At 35.4% G+C, this 24,619-nt stretch overlaps 1 protein-coding gene across 4 annotated transcripts in view; it reads right to left on the bottom strand.

The window, feature by feature from the left end:
• SH3PX1 (sorting nexin 33-like protein SH3PX1) overlaps positions 1 to 20,855 on the bottom strand; it is a 161,482-nt gene extending 140,627 nt beyond the window's left edge. For all 4 annotated transcript variants that reach the window (XM_073982297.1, XM_073982298.1, XM_073982295.1 and 1 more), the window contains exons 1-2: positions 19,884 to 20,855; positions 19,226 to 19,830 (exon numbers count right to left, since the gene is read on the bottom strand). In XM_073982297.1, coding sequence (XP_073838398.1) covers positions 19,226 to 19,830; positions 19,884 to 20,007 — 729 coding nt within the window. In that variant the 5' untranslated portion in view covers positions 20,008 to 20,855. The remainder of the gene's footprint in view (positions 1 to 19,225; positions 19,831 to 19,883) is intronic.
• Between the last annotated feature and the right edge of the window lie 3,764 nt (positions 20,856 to 24,619).

Below are 24,619 nucleotides of genomic sequence, written 5' to 3'. Positions count from 1 at the left end.
ACAGGGAGAAGGCTGGTCAGATTTGGAATAACGAACCTGGCTGCAAGGTATCAAATGCAATCTGGCACAACCTCTGCAAACGGAAGACCACTTCCCTACTCTCCATGAGAAAATCCGACCTAAAACTAATGATTGGAGTTATCACGGGACACTGCAGGATAAGATCAATGACCTGCAAATGGGATAGGGATGACCCCACGGACTACTGCAGATTATGAGAAGACGAAGAAGAAACAGAGACGATTGAGCACTTATTATGCCGTTGTCCAATGCTCAGGACCAGGAGAATTCAAACAATGGGTGAACATACGTTATCATCTCTGACAACATTCTGCCAAGCCGAGCCGACAACACTGCTTCTTCTCGCCAAGGGTCTGAAGTGGCTTCAACACGAACAAACTACAGCATCTTAATACGGCAAACCTCCTTACTCGCTCTCTCTCTCTTTACAAATAATTTCTCAATCCGTAGCACTTACTTAATCATTCTCAGCTATCTTCTAATTTACTTAATTATTCCTTTTTCTTACTTCTAAACTCGATACCTCCTATGCTATTATTTCTTTTCTTTTCTCCTACCCTTACTATAGGATGAACACAATGGACCATAAGGTCTCCGAGTGGAGTGGCTGTCCAACACGACAGCTGCGCGTCCTTTAGCCTAACCTAACCTAACCTTGTGTTTTTATTTTTACACATGTATATATTCTTTTATTTATCTAAATATGTACGTTTAAAGCAATGTAAGATTTATTATGCTAGGAAGTCCCAATCATTGAGCTAAAAGTAGAGTCGGACTGCACTCTTTGGTATCAGTCGTGTTCCTTTACGTGCCTGAGGTTACCAGTTTTTACCCGCAAAGTGTTTCCTTACTTTTAAAAGCATACAATTTATATGAGAGCAGTTCACCACTTTTACCATTTTTGCAACAATTACCATTTTTAAAAGTAAAGGAACAGACCAATTATAAAAGTTTCCTTGCCTGCTCTAGAGAACCCTGCTCAACAAATCGATTTGTAGATCCCTAAAAAACAACAAACATTTCCAAAACGTTGTAAAATAAAATTCACGAAATAGTAATCTGCAGTTGGAGTCAATGTCGAAATCTGCACTGCACTGATGGGAAGTAAAATCGTTTTGTAAGATGAATCAAAACCTGTTACGGAGGAAGTAAACTCTGTTGCGTGCAGCGGCGGTGTTTAGACTGCAACAGCTAGGACGGCCGGAAGTCAAGTTTCTCACTTAAATTTACAACCTGTCGCTTGCCAAACACATCGCTCCCGAAGTCTGGAAAATAGGCCAGCTACTAAAGCCCGGAAAGGGATGCCAGCAAAGGTGAATCTTACAAACCGATTTCGCTTTTGTCGCCCGTAGCAAGGACCCTTGCGGCTTTAGTTCTTCCAGCATCAGAAATAACTTTTTTTTCCAGTTGCCGATCAATAGCATAGGATCCGTAAGCAGCACAACAACTGCGCTGCCATCTCCATCTCCATATTAGCCGAGGACTCACTCAGAGCAAGCCGTGCGATAGAACAGTGATAGTGACACTTGATTTAGCAAATTTTAAGTGTGGACGATAGTAGTACGTAGAATTTAGGATCAAGAAGTCCATGACCCGTAGAGTGAAGAAAACCTCTTCTGAATTCCAAACGCTGCAGATGGCATTGAGATCGTAACGTATGCGAATGATTGTACTATCTTGGCGTCAGGTGCCTTCCCTGACGACATTTGTGAAAGACTGAACTCCTTTTTGTCTGATCTTACCATTTTTTCCACGCGAGGAATATGCAAATACCAGCCAATAAATCTACGGCCACTCTGTTCACTACCTGGGCGGCAGTGTTGGGAACAATAGAGTTGAATGTCATGGTCGATGAAAGCAGAATTCAGACCACAGACCCAGGCAGCCAGGGGGTCTTCATAATCTAGAAAGAGAAGTCTAATGTTACAAGACCTCTAGATCAACAAGCCTTTCAACCAGATTTAAGTAGCATTCATACGAATGCAGTCGCAGATGCAGTAAACAGTTATCGTGTGAATGCGGTCCTTGGAGAACATCCACCATCTATCGCAGCTGAGAAGCGCCAGCTGTCAGGACAAACCAGAGTACTTTTGGGTCAATACGCTCGGGATGGTGCAGCCGTCAAAATTCCTATAGTCCTGTTCACTACCTGGGCGGCAGTGTTGGGAACAATAGAGTTGAATGTCATGGTCGATGATAGCAGAATTCAGACCACAGACCCAGGCAGCCAGGGGGCTTCATAATCTAGAAAGAGAAGTCTAACGTTACAAGAGAGAACCTCTAGATCAACAAGCCTTTCAACCAGATTTAAGTAGCATTCACACGAATGCAGTCGCAGATGCAGTAAACAGTTATCGTGTGAATGCGGTCCTTGGAGAACATCCACCATCTATCGCAGCTGAGAAGCGCCAGCTGTCAGGACAAACCAGAGTAGTTTTGGGTCAATACGCTCGGGATGGTGCAGCCGTCTAAATTCCTATAGGGCAAGTACTGATAACACCGTGGAAATCATCTGCCCAGCATACAGCACAGGCCCCCACGACACACTGCTCCTTTTCAATTGCCCTACCAATCCTGCTAAGAAACTTAAGTTTGCAGCTTTGTGGTTACAACCATATAAATAGGGAAATACGACTTATAGACCCAGAGCCAGATTAAACAGAAAAATGAGAATACAAACATATTAACTACTGTCACAACAACGAGAATAAACTGCAATTATAGATGTAAACTTTATGATGATAAATAAATTATAGTTGTTTCATTAATTCCTTTGAATTAATCATTTTCCATTTTCCGAACAAGACGTGAAAATTACATGCCAAAGGGTTGGTGAAAATGACATGCCAAAGATTAGTGAAAATGCTATTCTTGGTAATTGGTTAAGATGGCATGCCAAAGGATTGGTATAGATGCCATGCCAAAGAATTGTTGAAGATGCCATTCCATCGAGTTAGTAAAGATGACATGCTTAGGATCTGAAAATGAATTGCATCTTTTGGGGGTCACGCTCTTGTAAAAATAATGAGTGAAGATGCTGAAAATATGACATTCCATTTCACTTGCACCCATTCTTGAATAGCATCTTTGGCATCGAACATTTTGCTGGGAACGAGTGCAGTCCGACTCTACTTTTAGCTCAATGATTGGGACTTCCTAGCATAATAAATGTTACATTGCTTTAAACTTACATATTTACATAAATAAAATAATATATACATGTGTAAAAATAAAAATATAATAATAATAGTTGTTTAAGTTAGAATTGATTCTACAACTTTAAATTGGATCTATGAATTGCATAGGTGTATTCGTTGAAATCTCCTCATGCCCATTGATTACAGTCCTGTAATAGTATGAGAGATTTCAACGAATATTGATTTGACAACCGCCACTTTTAAACATCCATGCAGATGTCAACACAAAACACAACTATAAACAACAAATCAAAGAGATCGATCGACCGCTTGACTTGCAAGCAACAACTCTCGCGCTTATCGTAAGCCTTTGTACATATCGTTGTGCATTAATTAGTAAAGGTAATATTGTTTACCATAAATAAATACGGCAATTGAGCCAAACTTTTTACTCATAAAACTATCGTGTTTTATTTTATTTATTTCTATTTCTTTTCATTGTTATATTGACGGCCAAACGTACGCATTGGGCGTACTGGCTCTATTGGGAGAGCCTTCATACACTTGTTCCCCCCAAGTCCCTATAGTGCGGACTAAACATTTGGTCGCTTCGGGCCGAATAAACATTTGGTCAATTCGAGCCAGATTGGAATTGGAAGCAATCATCCTATTGAAATACAGTCCACTACCCCCTTGGATCTCACTATTTTATTGGTACGTATAGTGCAAAGTGAGCATCAAAATAAATAAAAATACAAGTGTTCGTTTGTTTGTTTGGCCGTTTTACAACGTCATCAATTCCCTTTGTTGTCGGTCGGTCAAAGTCCAAATCGTGGACTGACGTACATACATACGGGAATAAGAAGGTCAAAACAAAAATACTAGAGATATTTTTGGTCACAAATATCGCATTATTTGTCGTTCTTTTTCTCTAATTCGTCGTTGTAAAATTCTTTTACTTATTGCTTTGTTGTTGCAAAATTGGTTCAAAAAATATTCCCTAAAAATAACATTGATTTGCATTGATCTGTTTTCGCTAGCTTTAGCATTGTAAATATTCAAACATACTTTCATAAATACATCGTTTACATATTTACACTGCACGGCCTATTCGTGGTCCCTTCTGCGTTGATACACATACGCTTGTATAGCTCCATACTCCAGTATCGTCGCTCTGTCGTACCGTCTGGTCGGTCAGTAAGTGGCTTGCATGGAAATATATACACACACGCATGTACGCATAAATATTGCATTTTTGGACATTCCTCTTTCTGTCGTGTCCGTTTTTATTGCACAGTCTCCCGCCGGTGTATTATTACACAGTACTCGGTCAGTAAATTAGCACTGTGACACATATTATTATATTTTATATTGGACTTGCGTGCACCCTACAATCGGTCAATTGGACCTTTTCTTGTGTAGGGCATTATTTAAAAGTATTTATTGCGATTGGTATATATTTTGGAATTTCAATATAGTTTGAAATTTTTGTTGCATTATTGTACACAAGTACACTACATTCGGTGGTTATTTGTATAAATTTAATATTGCATGCACCCTACAAGCGGTCAATTGGACTTTTTCTTGTGTAGAGTGTATTTTAGAAATTATTTGATTATTTGATATCGTTCTAATTTCCCCTTGCATTTTTGGACAAATATACACTACGTTCGGTAGTTATTTCGTGTAATTTTGGTCGATAGTTGGATATTATTTGTTGGTTTTTACACATATTTTTGCGAATTTTATAATTTTTTTGAATTCTGATATTGTTCGAATTTCCAGTTATATTTTTTGGCACAAATACACTACAATCGTTAGTTAGTTCGTGTCATTTTGGTCGAAAGCAGATATTTATTATTGGCTTTTAATGCAAATTCATATCGCCTCGTACCGTTTTTGGTAATAATCTCGTAAATTAAATGGTAATTTACAAATTATACATAATTTTTGGATCTAACTATTGATTTTAAATTTCCCATTGTTGTTCTTAGACAAATTTGTTGTTCTTAGACCCTTAGAGTTGTCAATTCTATTTTTAGTTGCTTTTCGTTCGCAAAATTTAGAGACTTTTTGGAATTTTGAATACTTTTTTAAAATTTATCATTGCAATTTTTAGATAGACACTACAATTGGTAGTTTGAGAATTTATCCTTTTGTTAAAAATAATATCTTTTAGTGTACATTTACCGATTTAAATATAGTTTTAAAATGTGAAAGTTTCGCTACAATAGGTAGCTTGAACATTTCTGGTTTTGTGAAAAATAATATATTTTATTTTCATTCTTCTTTGTGGCTTTATATTTTTTGTACTTTGTGTCATTCGCCATTTTGTTGGTTTGTTTTTCCTAGTTTTCACTAATATGGCTTTCACTCATCCACATTTATTAATTCGTACTTCCAAGTCTTTCGTTACATTCACTGAACACTTCAGTACATTAAAGGAAGACGAACTTGACTTTTATGGCCTAGAAGTTTATTGTGAGGAAATTGAGAAATTGTGGAAGAACTTTCAGGGAACTTTTCAAAAATGCCTCTCTCGTATAGAAAAACCGGAAATTCTTCATTCCATTTATGAGGAGTCGTATCAAACATATGTTAATTGTTCTTCAAAGATAAATAGTTTGTTGTCAAAATTTAATAGTTCTGCTAAAATGTCCCCGAACACAATGGGTAGTTCGGAAGATTCGTTAACAAAACGTCCAGGCGATATTTTTCGGAAAGACAGTCTTGTGATGTAGATGTTAAAAACGTGAGTTTGTCGTCCCATCATTCTCGTGATGTGGGCACACAGGCATCTAGCTCTACAATATTGAGTATTGGGAATCCTAGAGTAGGCACAAACTTCGTTGCTGATCTCCCAAATATTAATAACATTCATAATCTTGCGTTACCTCCTTTGGATGTTGAGGTTTTCGATGGAAATATTCTAAATTGGCCCACTTTCAGAGATTTGTTCGGTGCGGTTTTTATAAATAACTCCCAGTTGACAGATATTGAACGCTTGTGTCATCTGGTGAGTAAAACTAGTGGTGAGGCTCGAGAAATCGCCTCGAAGTATCCTTTGACTCATCGGAGTTTTAATCTTGCGTGGAATGAACTGAATTCTACCTATAATAATCCATGGTTGCTCGTCCACAAGCAATTAAAATCTTTGTTTTCGCTTCCTGTGTTGGATCAGGAAACTAGTTCGGGACTAAAGTCAATACAACGTGGGATCACTAGTTGTCTTTCTGCAATGGCAATTTATGATGTACCAACGGATAATTGGGATCCGATCGTGGTTTTCAATTGTTTACAAAAATTGCCTAAGATCACACACGCTTTATGGGAGCAAAGTGTGACAAATAAGTATCGTCTTTCAACTTGGAAAGAATTAGATGCATTCTTGACAGAAAGAGTTCGAACTCTTCTGTGTTTGCATGAAATGAGAAGTGTTGGCACTTTGTATAATTCGACTTGTAAAGTGTCTCCTAAATCTTGTACTTCTCCTCACTCTTCTCCCAAACACTTTTCGGCACCTCTTCGTTCGTTTCCTAATTCTTGTTGCGTTCTTTGTACAGAGCAACAACATAAAATAAATGTTTGCCAGCGGTTCGTAAATTGTACGCCGTTGGAAAGATATAAATTGGTCAAAAGGCATCGTTTGTGTGTGAATTTCCTTCAGAAGGGACACGAGGTCAAAAATTGTAATAGGCGAATTTAACAAGGTGATCCAATAGTTGACGTTAGGTTGTTGTCTTCATTTGCTGTCAAATTTTTTTTGCGCGAAATATCCACAAAAGTTAGAAGAAAACGTTAAAATATTATTCGCGAAGCTTAAACAAAGATGTTGTACACAGATATTTTTTATAGAAGCGAAATATTTGTTATTTATTTTTGATTAAAAATATGTTTTGACAGCAAATGAAGACATAGGTTGCTATTATTGTATCACCTTCTTTCTTACACCATGGCACAGAGATCGCTCTATGGTGAGCAGTCCGAGTCAAATTGTGACTCCCAGAAGTTCGAAGTTATCTGCATCAGCTTCCACTTTTCGGCCTAGAACTCTAAATGGTAGTTGTACTTCTTCCTCAGCTTCTAGCATTCCTTCGACATCGGTAGATAATGTAGTTCGACAATCCTTCCACGTCAGGCAGAAAAGAAAAGTTCTATTGGGAACAGCACTGGTGAATATCGTTCACCAAGGTGCTTCATTTCCTGTTAGGGCGCTTATCGACCCGGCTTCTGAGTCGTCTTTAATTTCGGAAAGACTTCAGAAGGATCTGAAACTCAAGGTTCAATCTACGAAGTCTACAATCGTTGGAGTTAATAGAACTGTAGCAGCTACATGTCTTAAAAGCTGTTCATTGAAACTTTGCAGTCGTGGTGACAGGTCGTCTACTTTTGAGACTTCGGCGTTGTAGGGTCTATATCGGGAAATCTTCCAACCTTTTCGGTCACTTCGGACCTTAAGTCGGATTTGTCGAATATAGTTTTGGCAGATCCTCAATTCGGCGAATCGCGCCCCGCAGATATTTTGATAGGAGCAGACTTGTACCCGAAGATAATTAAAAATCATTCTCTTCGATTTTCGTCTGGTTCGCTGCTCGCTCAAAATACATCGTTTGGATGGATTGTTACGGGTCCTGTCACTTAAATTTGGTTTTTCGTAAATCGTACGGAAAAATAGTTGTAAAGCGGCCCCAACCAAACATAACGAACGTTAGCTCACGTTGCACTATCGTTCGCAGGGTCCCTAATGGCCCTTTCGTTAGCCAGGTCTATAGTGATCTGCACAACTGCTGGGTCCCTAAAGGCCAGTCGATTGAATGGTCCCTTATGACCATATTTACCGCGGGGTCCCTAATGGTCCCATCGTTTAGTTTGTAAGCTTATCGCATGGTCCCTAATGGCCATATTTACCGCGGGGTCCCTAATGGCCCGGGTCCCTCATGGCCCATCGTTTAGCATGTAAGAATGTTTTTGAAAAAATGAAATGCTAAAAACAAAAAAAAAATCAAAATCGTTTGAAAGAAAAAATGTAAAAGGTTATGCTCACGCCTGCACTATACATACTAATGCTGAATACTTACATATATACACATACTTTTCTATCGTATTTGTTAAAACATCTGGATGTTTCAAGGGAGGCGGCAAATGTTTAAGTTAGAATTGATTCTACAACTTTAAATTGGATCTATGAATTGCATAGGTGTATTCGTTGAAATCTTCCCATGCCCATTTATTAGTCCTTATTAGTCCTGTAATAGTATGAGAGATTTCAACGAATATTGATTTGACAACCGCCACTTTTAAACATCCATGCAGATGTCAACACAAAACACAACTATAAACAACAAATAAAAGAGATCGATCGACCGCTTGACTTGCAAGCAACAACTCTCGCGCTTATCGTAAGCCTTTGTACATATCGTTGTGCATTAATTAATAAAGGTAATATTGTTTACCATAAATAAATACGGCAATTGAGCCAAACTTTTTACTCATAAAACTATCGTGTTTTATTTTATTTATTTCTATTTCTTTTCATTGTTATATTGACGGCCAAACGTACGCATTGGGCGTACTGGCTCTATTGGGAGAGCCTTCATACACTTGTTCCCCCCAAGTCCCTATAGTGCGGACTAAACATTTGGTCGCTTCGGGCCGAATAAACAATAGTAATAGAGGGTAATAAATGAAGTTGAGCCAATGGGGGAATACTCCACTCAAACAATCGAAAATATAATATATAATAATAAATAATAAAAACACAAAATTCATCTCTATTGGATCGATGGAATGGGTTCAAATGCTAAGGAAAAGATCGGATCTATCACGACTTCCTTTGAATTGGTTCAAATGCTAATGAAACGATCGGATCTTTCACGACTTCCTTCGAATGGGTTCAAATGCTGATGAAAAGATCGGATCTTTCACGACTTCATTTGAACCAATGCAAAAGATCCAGTGAAATCATGGCATCTCATGGAACCACTTCCATAAAATTTTGCTGGGATTATGTTCTTACGGAGGTGGTCGATTGAATGAAAGACGATGTTTAAACATAACAATCAATACATTTATTGAATAAAACTTTAAGTTGTTTTATGAGTTGAAATAAAGTATTAATTATGAAGAACAATGAAATATGACGAAATATGTACAGATGAGATGTCTATTAATTGGTGGTTGCAAAATAACTAACTGACTGTGTACTGACAATGAGTAGAGAGAGATAATAACTTAAAACTACCGATGCATGCAACACTGCTATGATGCTGCCAGATTGTTGCATTTTATGTGGTAGTACTAGAGTTACCCTAATATCTCCCCTTTTAAGTTTGAACCTGGGTTCTGGATATTACTTCAACTGGTTGTCTTCTGTGGATGATTCAGGTTGATATGCTGTAGAATTTGTATACGGCACTTTAATGTTGAATTCTCGAAGTAATATATCCAAAGGTGATAATTTGTTTGATGAAGCAGAAGTATCGCCTATTTTTGTTTGAAGTTGATCTGCATGTACCTTGATGCGACTTCCTTTTCTGACTTTCCTTTTTCTGATTTCTGTCCATGACTGATGAACATAGATTTTTATGAACGTTGAATACGTTGTGAGTTTTTCTTCTTGAAGATGCTTTTGCGGTCGCTCCTTCCTCTTCCCTATTTTTGAGTGCTGTTTTGACTTGCCTATTTGCCCATATATGTAAGGGCACCCCAATTTAACATAATTTGACAATTTTAGCCACATTTTTAAGCCGATTTAGCTGTAATTTTGTATTTTGATTTCTTAGAAGATATGAAACCTTCGCACCAAAAATTATAAACATAGGTCGAAGTTTTAGTTTAGATCCCATACAATGGGATCACCCTGTTTAATATATTTTTAATTCTGAATTACTATTTTGTGATAGTAATTATAAATAAAACTAAATATCAATACATAAAGGACGTACAAATAGTTTTGGCCGGAAAAAAAATGGATTTCAGACCAGTGTGCAATGTATAACTTTTCAAAATTTTATCTGTGTCTACCCGTAAATGATGCCGACATTTTGAAGCCAGATTTTTGATCTGTTCCAGAACCTTCAAGAAGCTACAACTTTTTACTACGATAACATTTCTTCCTTTATGTTATCGAACAAAATAGTAAAAATTAGTAGATTCTTGCAGTACTGGAACAGACCATTTAAGTGTTTTTTGAAAATTTCTTCTAATTTCGTTCCGCAAACAAGTTTTTCAAAAAATCATACACAGGATTGTAAAACTCGCGATTCTGAGTTATTTGATATATGTGTCGTGAATGTAGTCTACACAGCTTCACAGGAATCTGTATTCAAATACGAAAATGTTGTGCGAACATTTTTCTAAAAATCGTATTTTTAAAATTGTCATTCGATTTCCTTGTTCTTGATTGCAAATTTTACATTTTTACGTTGCGAATCTAAAAAATCGTTACTCGTAAAAATCTATCTACAAAAACGCGAGATACGAGAACTTCCAAGGTAGGAAAATCACCTAAAATTGTTCTTGAAAATATCGCGCATTTTATCGCGTTTTGTGGGAGTCGTGTCCACTGCAATGAAATAACTGGTACATCATCTTCATTTTTGCGGAAACAGAGATTTTAAAACTTCCCTGATAAGGGAGCTACATTCATTTTATCCCAAAAAATACATCCGCGCTTATTGATTGATCGTCTTAAAATAGATATATATCGATGTAGATTTTCAAGGTGACACTGAAACCGGATGCGGAACAAAATTGTATGCACTTTGCCCAAAGTTCATTTCATTTTAATATAAATATCAATACATAGGTATAGATGGGATTCTACTCGGTATTTACCCAAAACTTGGGTAAATGCCATTTAAATGCCTTTTCAGGGTTTTTATTTGGGTATTTAAAAGATATAAAAAACAAAATTGAGAATTTTTAGTTGTCAATTGCACTATAGGTAATTTGGCCTGTTTTTGAGGCAAAAATTAATAGCGGTGGATATGTGGGCTTTTTATACATTTTTATTGCTTTATATGCAAAAGTAAGATAAAACAAAGAATTACAACGTAAAATTCGGATATAGCGTACATCGGTTATAAGAAACTGCGTTTATAGCGAACAAAGTTTGATGTTTCCAAAGAAATTTTCTTAATATTTGTACACACATTCAACTTCTTAAAGCGACCACGACTATAACAAACAAAAGCTGTTGCATTTTTACAAAAACACCCTGTTAATATTTCCTTCACCAAACAAAAAGTTAAAAAAATATATATTTTTCTGCAAGGAGGGCACCTTCAAAAAAGTGATATAACTCAAAAAACGCAAAAAAATCGCATCTTGGTAATTATGTATTTGATTCAGAACCCTTTGCTGAAGATATTCCCAATAGCAGAATCACGGCCAAACACGGCCAATTTAGAATAAGTCTATATGAAGTGAGTTTAAGAAAAATAAAATATTTATTTTTGACTTTTTGTGTTTTTTGGTCGCTACCCATAATGTTTAAGCTATATTATATATTAAATAAATTCCTCTCGCAATTACCAATCTATTCCATTTTACATATACTTACATACATAGTGAATTGGCTGAAAAAATTTCAAATAAAAGTAAGAACCGCTAAAAAAAAGTATTGTGCTTGTAATACAATAATCTGTTTAAACTATGGATAAGGTATGCGTTAATATCTGAAGACCGTTAAAAATGGAACAATAAAATTTAATCGTTTTTAAGATGGGAAGACCTAAAAATTAACGAATATGGAAGCATTTTGCAACAAATCCAAGCAACTCAAAGGTAGTTCTTTGCAGATATTGCAACACAGTTTATAAATTTCCATTTGGTCAGCTGCGTCAAGTGCCCAATTACGTTAAGAAGTGAAGTAAGTGAAATGATTCCAAGTGAATAGAACATGATATAGGTTAAAAATTTAATGTAAGTATAATGGCGGATCTAGCAAACTATAAAGCTAGAGAGGATCTATTGTCAAAAGATTTTGTATGGAGCTGCGTACAAGAAATATCTCCTACTACATGGTGGAACAGAACTTAGAACTTTGCAGGATAGCGGTTCGTATTTTGACTGTTCCATGCACATCAGCAGCCACAGAACGGTCATTCAGCACTTCAAGTTTCATCCACTCCAAAAAGAGAAACAGATTAAGTGCAGATACTGCTGCAAAAGTATGTTTCATATCTCACAATTGGAATCTCTGTAATAGAGCAAAAAATCCAAGGTGTAATTCCCAGAAAAATATATGCCATGAGGGGAAAACCTTAAATTTGTCTCCATTATTGGAAGAAACACCATCCACGTCCAGTGGTATTACCCACTCTACGCCTAACTCTAACTAGTGACAGTGATGTTATGATCTAATATTGTTTAAATAATATGTTTACTTGTTCTGTAAACTGTTTAACTGTACGTTAATAAAATTTATTATAAAATGGACGATATAATACTTCAGACTGCATTTTGTCCCAAATTTCTTATTTAATAGTTTTTACCCGGGTATTTACCCATTTTTACCCAATATACCCAAATTAATGGGTATTTTATACATAGGAAGTCTTATAAGGCCAATTAATAATGTATTGTAAAGAAAATTCTATGCTAAAGTTGTAATTAAATAACTAAATAATCCATATATTTCATAAAAAAGTTATATAAACTCATTTTATATATTAGGCGAAATTAAAAATTAGCGATGTTTTATAGGTTTTTTTTTTAATGCTAAGATGCAGCCGATGCTACAGCTTAGCGTCCACATTATATTTCGAAAAATATATACAAATTAAAAGATATGGTCACATGCGGACAAAATGATTATGATAATTACGCGGTTTACACATATTTTAAAAATTCATATAAATTAAAACGGTTTATTTGAACTCTATTTCCGTTTAAGAAGTGAAAACTATTTCTATTTCAAACCAAAATTTATTTTTTGTTACCCAAATTGTGCTTGTTCTGCCTATACCATCCAAACTATTATCCCGATCATTATAATTTAGTGTTAATTTGATTCCCCGTGAAGTGAAACTATTTTTTGTAATTTTTGACGAGTAAATAGCAGGGTTGAAAATGCTAACGCCATATTAGCAAAAGCACCGAATATTTGCAGCTTTGCCTGCTAAAATTTCTCCGAAATATGTTTAACAACAATGAACAACGGCAACGCTTTGCAACAAATTTCACAAAAATATTGCTAGCGATGCTGATGCTATTTGATATTGTTGCTCTAATAAAAAAGCATCGCACACGCATACTCATATTTTGCAGCACACATGATCAACACATATCAGAAAAGAGATTAATGGGTACTTTACACGATATGTTTTTTACATATGAGTTGTCACTTTGCATATACATTTTGTATGGGAGAAGTGACAACTCATATGCAAAAAACATATCGTGTAAAATACCCATAAGCAACAAAGTTTCAACGGCTTAGGCATGTTTTCAGCAAACAATTGTTTTTGAGATCAGGGTTACCAGTGTAATGCATTAAAAATGGCGATATAATTAATTCCACTTTTTCGTTCAAAGGACATGTGAATTTTTGGTGAAGCCGTTCAAAATATTTTTTTATTTTTAAACAATAATAATTGGTATTCTTTAGGTTCTACCATATGATAGGTTCTACCATATGATGGGGGCGTTCGGTTGCTTATTTAGCCGTGTGTGTAAATATTGAGTAGCAGTTGAAGTGTACAGCTAATGCTAATGTTTTTAGATGCTGGCTTTTAAACCCTGGTAAATAGAAATAAATAAAAAAAGTCAGATTACATTTAAAATTTTGTCAATTTTTTTTAAATTTCGCGATAACTGAGTAACATTTAACAAATATTATGCACTCACTGACGTTCCTTCGTGCTAACTTTTTAGGGACAGTTGTGCTCATTAAAATAACACTATGCAACACTGAAAATGCAAACAACTTGTAGTATTCATTTTTTGAAAGTACATATTTAGACTACAAAAACCCTAGTAGGGTTTTGTCCTGTCAGATCCAGTTCGGATTTTATGGCCTCATCTAAACCGGGCTAAATCTACACTATTTTGCATTTAGCAGGCCTTTATCTCAGAAACGAATAGGAATTTAGCCTTGCTGTCTTTAGCAATATTGTAGTCCTAAACTAGTAGAACTTATCTTTTGAAAAAAAAAACCGCATAAGAAAAACTCCATCCAGGGCATCAAAATCTATAAAATATAGAAAATTTTGCATAATTGCATAATTGCAAAAATTTTCCAAATAAAGTTCTCAACAATTCGTTAGAACATTCTGAAACTCTAAAATGCTTACTTCATGTTGTTTCAGCGGTATTTTGCATCATATCTTTTACAACACGTATTTCAAACCCAGTTTACACCAACAGTTTATTCTCGCATTTCGTATTTCACTACATTATTGTCATTTTTATTAAATCGTCGTTGGAAAATTTACTGAAAACAACGGCATAGAGGCATTTTACAACAATGACATGTTCTGAAGAGTTGTGTATTACATTCCAGGGAATATTTTTCAGAAAAAATTAACGGTTTTGGGGATACGGTGCGAAATGTATAAAAATTGTGGAATTTTTGCATATATTTTGAAATTTGAGGCAATAAATTTGGTTTTTCGAGTTCATTATTTCTCCAAATATTTTATTCTTGTCCTTATCTACAAATTTGCTTCAGAGGTCAGAAGAAGATTCGCCTTGGGTTCAGAGATATAACCCCGAAATTCTTTAAAAATTCAATATTTAACCACATTTAGATGGGGCCATAAAATCAGAGCTGGATCTGACACAACAAAACCAAAATAGGGTTTCTTGTCGTTTGGGTCTGTACTTTCAAAAAATCCTCAGTTCGAATTGTTTGCACAAGATCACCTTAAAAATGTTGCACAGTGTAATTAGCGTTTTTATAATACAAAAAACAACAAAACATTGTTCCACAACATCCCATACGGGACAAGGGAGACTTCTCTCATATCAATGAGTGCACCCCGATTCATATTTAGCTCAATGATATGGGACTTACTGTTTATCGCCGAGTCCGAACGGCGTGTCTTAAGACACCACTTGTAGAGAAGTTTTTCAAGGCTGAAATACTCAGGTAATGTCGCCAACATTACTGAGGGGTATTTTGCGTTTTTATAATAATTTATTCTTAAAAGCAGAAGTAAAATCGCGATAACTTCTGTCCGCAACAGCCAAAAAATTGCTCGCCACGGATTTGTACTGAGGAATTTTTTATTAACCTATTTACACAAAAATTATATATTTGAGTATTCCTTGATGTAGCCAAAAACTGAAACTAAGGGAGAAGATATGAGGGTTGTCCAGAGGCACCTCATTTGAAGGTAATTCTCAAACGAAGTACCTAAAAATAGGAAAGTAAAACTCGAATAATTACCTCGACAATGCCTACCGTAGACGAACCTTAATATTTTATGGAAACAGGATGTACGCTTCTGCATATTATTTCCGGTAGCACATGCAAACACCTCCATTCCGTACAGCAAATGAGGCATTAGCAAGGACTGTGCAAACATATACTTTACTTGAGTTGGCAAAATTACATTGAGGCAATACAACTTTTTCAGGATCAGGATTAGCTTGGAGCAAACATGAGCAATGTGAGAAGTGAACTGGAGACTATTATCAATCGTGAATCCAAGGGATGTAATTTCATTACTGGAATTAATGACACTACGTTCAACAACTATGTTATGGACGGCATCTCGTTGTCGTGAAACATTAAAAACAACTAACTTGGTTTAAGCAATATTTAAAGTTAATCTATTACAATGAGCCTATTCACTTATGCGACCAATACACTAATACCTCGATTTGCGTTGTTTCGATTTGCGTTAACAAAAAATAATAGGTGTTGCTTCGATTTGCGCTACAGATTCGATTTGCGTTAAATTAAAATGAATACATTTGGCTTTCAATATTATGAAGAGGACATTCATTAATGGTTTCTTAACGTCACAATAAAACAATCAGAAAAAATGTTTATTTTACATTGCTTCGGAACATCTAATTACCGCAGAAAAATATTTTTAAAATTCACCCGAATATCCGAAGCTAAGCAACTTATAACCAAAGCAATACTAATAATAATATCATTGATATAAAATTTGTACCATTAAATGTTAACAACCACATTCGCTTGAATTTTTAGTGCAAAATTTAAAAAAAAAAAATAAAAAAAAAACATTTTAGTACCAAATAACAAATTCTTTACACAAACACGTGGAAACATGTGTTTCGATTTGCGTTGTTTCGCATTGCTTTGAATTTTGTCGGAACCAATTATTAACGCAAATCGAGGTATTAGTGTATCATCATGTTGTTCAGGGATACAGTCGTCAATATTAGTAAGGCAAGTATTAAATAGCTGCAAATCATCAGAATAAATCCCCAAGTCTGCATGCATTTACATACAACATAAATAGTTTTGGGCCCAAAATGGAACCCTGGGGAACACCTGCCAGAATCGAACGAATTGCAGAACAGCGGCCATTACATAGTACATATTGAGAGCGATCAGACAAAAATGATGCGATGAGTTTACAAGAAGAACTAGATATGTTAAATTGGTGATCCTTGGCTAATATTTCGAAAGCTTTCGATAGAGCTGGCAATATGGATATCGGACGAAAATCAGAACAATCAAGTCCAGAAGTACTTTTTCGAATGGGAGAAATTCCAGCCAACTTCCAAGAGCGAGGGAAAGTATTGGTCATTAAAACAGTATTGTAGACGTGAAGAATGTGCCGCTGAACTACCTAACTACCATCACTACCTACAGCATTGGACTTAAACCTAAATATTGCACTGTGCAGATCAAAAAGATCGAAGTTTCTAAAAGAAAAGCTATTACATATATCCCATATCAGAAAAAGAGTCAGAACTCACATCAATTATGAAAGGGGGCGAAACAGAGGTATAATAAGTATTTAGTAAATCAGGATCAGTATCACAGTTGCTATCACAGTCATTGTAAAAATCCAGCCCACCAGTCGATCTAACCCCGGAGCAAAATTCCTTGTAGTCAGTAACACCCTCAAACATTCGCGTTCCATAAGATCGTTTTACACGTCTAAGAGTCCGTCGGGCTATCGATCTATATGCTTTATGAATAATTTTATTTCTATTACAGTTGTTTTCTAAAGTAGCACGATAAGACAAATCTCTATTGATAATTGCTTGCCTTTCCTATATATTATTATGCCAGCAAGGCATATTGCGATTAATAATTACACTTCTTAATGGAACGTGACATTCGAAGAGACTATACAAAATATTATTCAAACGGAGAGCTGCACACTAGTATCGTTGGTTAAATATATTTGCTCAAAATTAGCGAAACAAATATCATTAAAAAGAGCATAACAATCAGTTGAATTATAATCACGGAAAGATTTACAAAGAGATTCATTACGAGTAGGCATGTTATATTGAAATAACATAAAAGCATGAGAGGAATTTAGTGATGGAGAGTGAAATTGACTGCTACTCAACACTGAAGTAGGACTGCTAACTAGTGCATAATCAATAAGCGAAGAAGAATTTTGGAACGAATCAAAGTGTGTTGGCATATTATTATGTAGGACAATCAAATTACAGCGCGTTAGCAAAAGCTAGAGACGAATATTTCCTGGAATTCAACAAATCACAATTGAAATTACCAACGATGTAATATCAAGGTACCTAACAATAAGCTCTAATATATGATCCTCTAAAGCTTCTACATTTCCTCTAGGCAGATAAACTACGCCAAATACAAAGCAGTAATTTCCCGAACTGACTTTAAGAAATAAAAACTCGTAAAGATGAGGGTCAGACAGAGATGTTAGAATTTAGCTTTCAGATTAACAGAAAATAGACGCAGACACCCCCACCGCGAGTCCCAGACCTATCGTTTCTAAAAAGCTTATAACCTGCTCAATAACCTGCTAATTTCATCAAACTTAGTACGCAAGTTACTAGGCTTTAAGGATTGTGCAATGAAAAAAAACAACATTCAGGTTCGCCTGGGAAGGACAGAATCTCTTAATATAAGAATCGTCACTGACAATTTCACCAATATAACTACCGAAGTCATTAGGAATAATCAAAAAAAATGTGCGTTAGTGAGACAAAAGGTATTACATATAAAACATTTAAACAATATTAATATAGCTGACTAAAAAACAAAAAGAGGGAGAACCTAGAATGCAATGATCGGATTCGTTGGAAGAAGCCATCTTATCCGATTACTCACCCATCCATATCTAGGCTAAATTAAAACATTCGACGCACTGTTGCAGGTATAAAGTGCATAACATACGTATTTATCTTGCTAAGCACTTAAACCCTACAACCTAATTTGGAATTGAATTCATTATTCTTAGTCATATTAAAAAACGATTCTTAAACGGTATTACTCATGGTACGGTAAAGTGGCATTGTAGATCATGTTCATCTTGTTAATATTGTAGATCTACAACAGTTTACGGTACCACAACAACAAAATACATGAAAGTTTAATTTACCACAGGGTTGTTAATTTACTCGACCTGAAAGTATTGTAATCATTGCACTGTACTTTACACACCCTTGTAGAACAGCTAATTGTTTTGCCGCCACTTTGTTTTGAGTTTAATTGGAACATTCCTAGTTTAGGTAAAATCGTCGGATCGATTTGAAATTTTTACCATAGATAGATCTTTTTGCCCTGATTATAAAAAATTGGCGGCGGTCATAGCCGGTTATCCGGTTTTTTGAACCGAAAGTTCGCGTAAAAAAGCGGATATAAAACCGGGTTTTCTGAACCGATATGGGTATCAAAAGAAAGCTTAGGAAAACACCTATCCAGAAATGGTTACAATTCTAGAAGAAATTTTGGGTACGCGGGCAAAAGTTTCTTTAAAATTGTAAATTTTCTTAAGTTTTATATTTATAGTTGTCTTAAGTTTTATATTTTTGTAATCAGGGCAACAAGATATATCTACGATAAAAATTATATCTTTGATCGACATAACACAATTTTCTATCCTTTGTCTTCTATGTGCGTAGATGAAAATAAATATACTTACTGATATGTTATTAAAACTTGGTGTCAATTGGTAAGCTATAAATGTCTTCATGCCCTTAAATTTTGATTCTTTTTTAGGACTGGCCACAATAACGGAATAAGTCTGCCCTTCATTTGTTTGCCACTGGTAAAAATTTTCGTATGGAACTATCTTCACCATTTCATTGTCCGGCAATCTGTCCTTATTTCCAAGACCAAGTATAAATGAATCTGAACTTTTGCCAAACATACTAGATTTTTTTAGTGTTGACGTGTTGTTATTTCCAGCCAAGGACGCAGGTAAGGAATTATCGTCACTTGGGGTTGCAGGTAAGTTCCTGTTATCATAATTACTAGTCGAGAGCGAAAGTTGTTTCTCTGGAATCTTGGAATTGATACCGCCAGGTCCAATTGCGGAATATGTGTCATCGTCATCCCAATCATCTTCCCAATCATCGCCTTCGTTATAATCATCAGGTGCTGAGTCATATCTTGCAGCGTTGTGGTGGCTATCAGAAATAGATTGTGCAACTTGGGGTTGTTGGTGTTCTTTTCCTTCTGCAGCGGACATTACTTCAACATATGCAGCAGGGAAGAGTCCCACACATCCCGTCTTTGTATGTTTACCTTTAAATATTAGCTTCAATATCGAACTAATCATTTACACAAAGTAAACCTACCTTCCCACCAGCCTTCTCCAACATCCGTGCGAGTAACTTGCAGTACATCCCCCACAGAAATTGATATTTCGGAAGTACCAGGTTCGCCCGAAAATTCATACAATGCTCGAACATATGAAGTCATATCGAAATTCTATTTCAAATAAATTTCATTCCGAAAAGACCAATTAATAACAAATAACATGAACGATTAAGAATGACTAACAAATAACAAAAAAGTGTCCGAGTCATTTATCAGTCGGCGGCGCGTCGCCGCTGATTTTTTGTAGGAGTTTAGCCGCCGCCGCTTACATCGTAGAGCTGGCAAACCATCAATGGAAATATCGATACCTCCCAGCAAAAAAAATTGGAAGTTGTGAAATTGGAGTTATGATTTCACAACAGCTCTGTTCCTTTACGTTCAAGAATCTTCAAGTTTCACAACTTTTTACTCGAAAAGCGTTCCTTTACTTTAGGCACCATACAATTCATATGGAAGTAGATTACAACTTTTGCTACTTTTGCCAGTTTTACCATTTTCAAAAGTAAAGGAACAGACCAAACATCTTTCGATGTAGTCCAACAGAGTTTTGAAAAATGCACTGCGTTCGATACATTTTATAATCACAACACGTAATTATTATTTAATTCAATTATATTTGTTTTGTGAAATTTCAATATAGCTTTTATATATTTATTTGTTGGTTTTTTATATTTGTTTGTTGGTGTTGGATGACAAGAAACAAGAACACTAGACAGAGAAATTGTAGTGTTCTTGTTTTTTGTAGGTGTCGCCCAAACGGAAACTACGCAGACATCTCACTAAATAAATTGCAATATTTTGTTGAATATTTTTATATGAGGCTGTAGATCCGGCCAAATAATACCCAAATATTGTCTTTTACCAGATAAAATAATTTAAAAATTTATAGTTATTGCCATTTTAAAAATTGAGTCCATAACTGACTGACTCAATTCACTCTTCTCTGTCTATACTTTACTTTTATAGCTCATTTAGACTAGCCATAAATCCTCGACTGGATTTAATATATCCAGCACAAATCTCATTGCATTTATAGCACGGTTACACTACAGCTTTTTGCCGGGTTAACCCACTTCATGAGGATTTATTGCTTAATCTGGTCAAATCTGACCAGATTTGCCATACAAAAATTAAATCCTCTCATGGCTGGGTTTATTTTAAATCCTGCACAAATCCACCAAAAATACAGTGTTGTATTCGGTATTTGTGCAAAAAATTCCAACTCTACTCAAAAAGTACCAAAAGTTGCAACTGTTTTTGCAACAGAGTTAGTCGTGTTTTACACGTTTACGATTGGTCGCATGAGATTTTATGGAGTTAATAAATCTAAAGTTATTTGAAAATCATAAAATTATTTATTTTTTTACATTAGACACTTTTTTAACAAAAAGTACGCTTGATACCATGATACAAAAATGTATCCCTGTGTGTAAAATATACCAATATGAGCAAAGAGTGGACGATATCTCATACGAAAAATTTTAAAAGTGTAAAACACGACTTTATTATTTATTTTGTATGTATACGTAAACAAACATCAGCTGACAGTTTATATCCTCGAAAAGCTAAGTGTAACCACCAAAGATTAACCCACTGGATCTATTAAACCCAGTGGGTTAACCTTCAATAGTGTAACCGGGGTATTAGATATACATTTTGGAGGATTTAAATGGCAGTCAGCTGATTTTTGTTCATAGCACAATTACCAAGGTAGATGCATCAGCCCATGGTACAATAATTCTTAGGTAGGCCACAGCTAACAGCTGATTATAATTTTTGTTTTTTGTTATGGCTTAATCTGTCAAAACCGTGTTGACACGCAGAGTTGATATTTATTATTGATCAAAAAATCCAACTCTGTTTTGTTTTCATTTCAACATTTCGTTCTTCTTCTTCTTTGTTTACTCATCCGTTATCATTTTTGCGTTTTAGTTATTTCATTAGAAAAACTAATTTGTTTGATAACGTCTTAATTGGAAAAGTGTTTATTGCAAAATAAAAATGAGGTATTGTGTTTTATGTAAAAGAACTGTTTGTATTCAAAAACGTTTCTTCAGAGTTCCAGCGGACAAAGAAAAAAAGGTTTCGGTGGTCTGCAGCTAGTGGTGTTTCATTTGGGTTGAAAGATCGCGTTTGTGAAGACCATTTTCTTCCAGGGGATATAATTCTTCGGAACAAAAGATGCTCGTTGATGCCGAAGGCTGTTCCAATTGTTGCTGCAAAAAACATTCCGGAGTAAGTATGCAGTATATGTATTGTGTTTAGATAAATATTAACGACGTGTTTCCAGAATGATTGGCCAGCACTTTTCGCAGGACGAAAACAATATGGAAGACTTCACGGAGTAAGCTTTCGTTCGTTTAAATTTGAATATGTAAGAAACCCAAATGTTCACTACTTTTACCGTTATAAAAAAATAAAACGTAGTGATACAAACGAACTAAAGGCATTGTCGTTGTCCATGGATCCCAACACGATATAATTTTGCATCAGAACGCTTGAATATTTTTCTGGTCAACTTTTGTAGCACAGAGCCATTTATTGAAATTTTTCGAAAAGTTTTCACCTTCTCACGGTTAAAACTCCCAGAAGGAGCGTTCCAATGCTTTTGCGATGTATTAGAGAGTTCTTAACTACTGTCTTGGCTACAATTGTTGTCCTTGTGTTCGATCGAAAGTCTCAATGGTTTGGCTGCTATATGCCAGAATGTCAAAAAAAACGTGGATAAAAAACTTAAAGTCAAAATCGGGAGGCTCGATTTTCACGATAGACCTATGGTCTAGTAGATTTTTTTGCTCAGTTCAATCCCAGGAATAAGAAACGCGAGGGCCCATTAAGGTTTTAAAATCGCCCCGGCTTAATGTACACATACAAAAACTCTTAAGCCGTGTAAAAAATTATTCTTTTCACAAAAAATCAATTAAAACAATTTTCCCAATCTACATTTATATACATACCCTCAGCCTCTAGGCACACTTTCATACGACAAAATGTGTCTCATCCAAATAAATTTCTTTGTCCCCAAGTGTGTTTTTAATCAGATTCAGACAATTTCGAGTCCGGATCGGATCAACCGATTGGTTCCAAAATTTGGCCGTCATAATATTTTGTACAAAGGGGCGTGCTCTAAAAACATTTTAATTTTTTTAAAACAGGTTGCGTTCGCGGCCCCTGTTACGACATTATATTTTACTCAGGGGCAAGTTTATACTTCTTGAGAAAACTGCGTAGAAGCTATAAAAATCCGCTCCTGCCACAATGTAGAATGGTTATTGTGCACGATAACTTTCGAGACGGGTTCTGCGTTGGTCCAACTTTGTAAGGTTTCAGCGAGTCTTAGATAAAGTTCGAAGATGGTCCACTACATTCGGCACCTTCACCATAAAAGTTCAAACTTTTTCGCTAAAATGGTAGGCACGATATTTCTTGAGCGGAGCAACAGATTTGGTCCAAGCTTTGGATTTAGTAATATCGTTTCAAGTTTTACCATTTTCAAAAGTAAAGGAACAGACCAAACATCTTTCGATGTAGTCCAACAGAGTTTTGAAAAATGCACTGCGTTCGATACATTTTATAATCACAACACGTAATTATTATTTAATTCAATTATATTTGTTTTGTGAAATTTCAATATAGCTTTTATATATTTATTTGTTGGTTTTTTATATTTGTTTGTTGGTGTTGGATGACAAGAAACAAGAACACTAGACAGAGAAATTGTAGTGTTCTTGTTTTTTGTAGGTGTCGCCCAAACGGAAACTACGCAGACATCTCACTAAATAAATTGCAATATTTTGTTGAATATTTTTATATGAGGCTGTAGATCCGGCCAAATAATACCCAAATATTGTCTTTTACCAGATAAAATAATTTAAAAATTTATAGTTATTGCCATTTTAAAAATTGAGTCCATAACTGACTGACTCAATTCACTCTTCTCTGTCTATACTTTACTTTTATAGCTCATTTAGACTAGCCATAAATCCTCGACTGGATTTAATATATCCAGCACAAATCTCATTGCATTTATAGCACGGTTACACTACAGCTTTTTGCCGGGTTAACCCACTTCATGAGGATTTATTGCTTAATCTGGTCAAATCTGACCAGATTTGCCATACAAAAATTAAATCCTCTCATGGCTGGGTTTATTTTAAATCCTGCACAAATCCACCAAAAATACAGTGTTGTATTCGGTATTTGTGCAAAAAATTCCAACTCTACTCAAAAAGTACCAAAAGTTGCAACTGTTTTTGCAACAGAGTTAGTCGTGTTTTACACGTTTACGATTGGTCGCATGAGATTTTATGGAGTTAATAAATCTAAAGTTATTTGAAAATCATAAAATTATTTATTTTTTTACATTAGACACTTTTTTAACAAAAAGTACGCTTGATACCATGATACAAAAATGTATCCCTGTGTGTAAAATATACCAATATGAGCAAAGAGTGGACGATATCTCATACGAAAAATTTTAAAAGTGTAAAACACGACTTTATTATTTATTTTGTATGTATACGTAAACAAACATCAGCTGACAGTTTATATCCTCGAAAAGCTAAGTGTAACCACCAAAGATTAACCCACTGGATCTATTAAACCCAGTGGGTTAACCTTCAATAGTGTAACCGGGGTATTAGATATACATTTTGGAGGATTTAAATGGCAGTCAGCTGATTTTTGTTCATAGCACAATTACCAAGGTAGATGC

The sequence above is a fragment of the Musca autumnalis genome, unplaced genomic scaffold (genome assembly GCF_047663935.1).
Source record: "Musca autumnalis isolate F117 unplaced genomic scaffold, ASM4766393v1 scaffold_4, whole genome shotgun sequence".
Lineage (NCBI taxonomy): Eukaryota > Metazoa > Arthropoda > Insecta > Diptera > Muscidae > Musca > Musca autumnalis.
The sequence above is the reverse complement of the archived record's forward strand: the minus strand, read 5'-3'. Positions and strand labels throughout refer to the sequence as shown.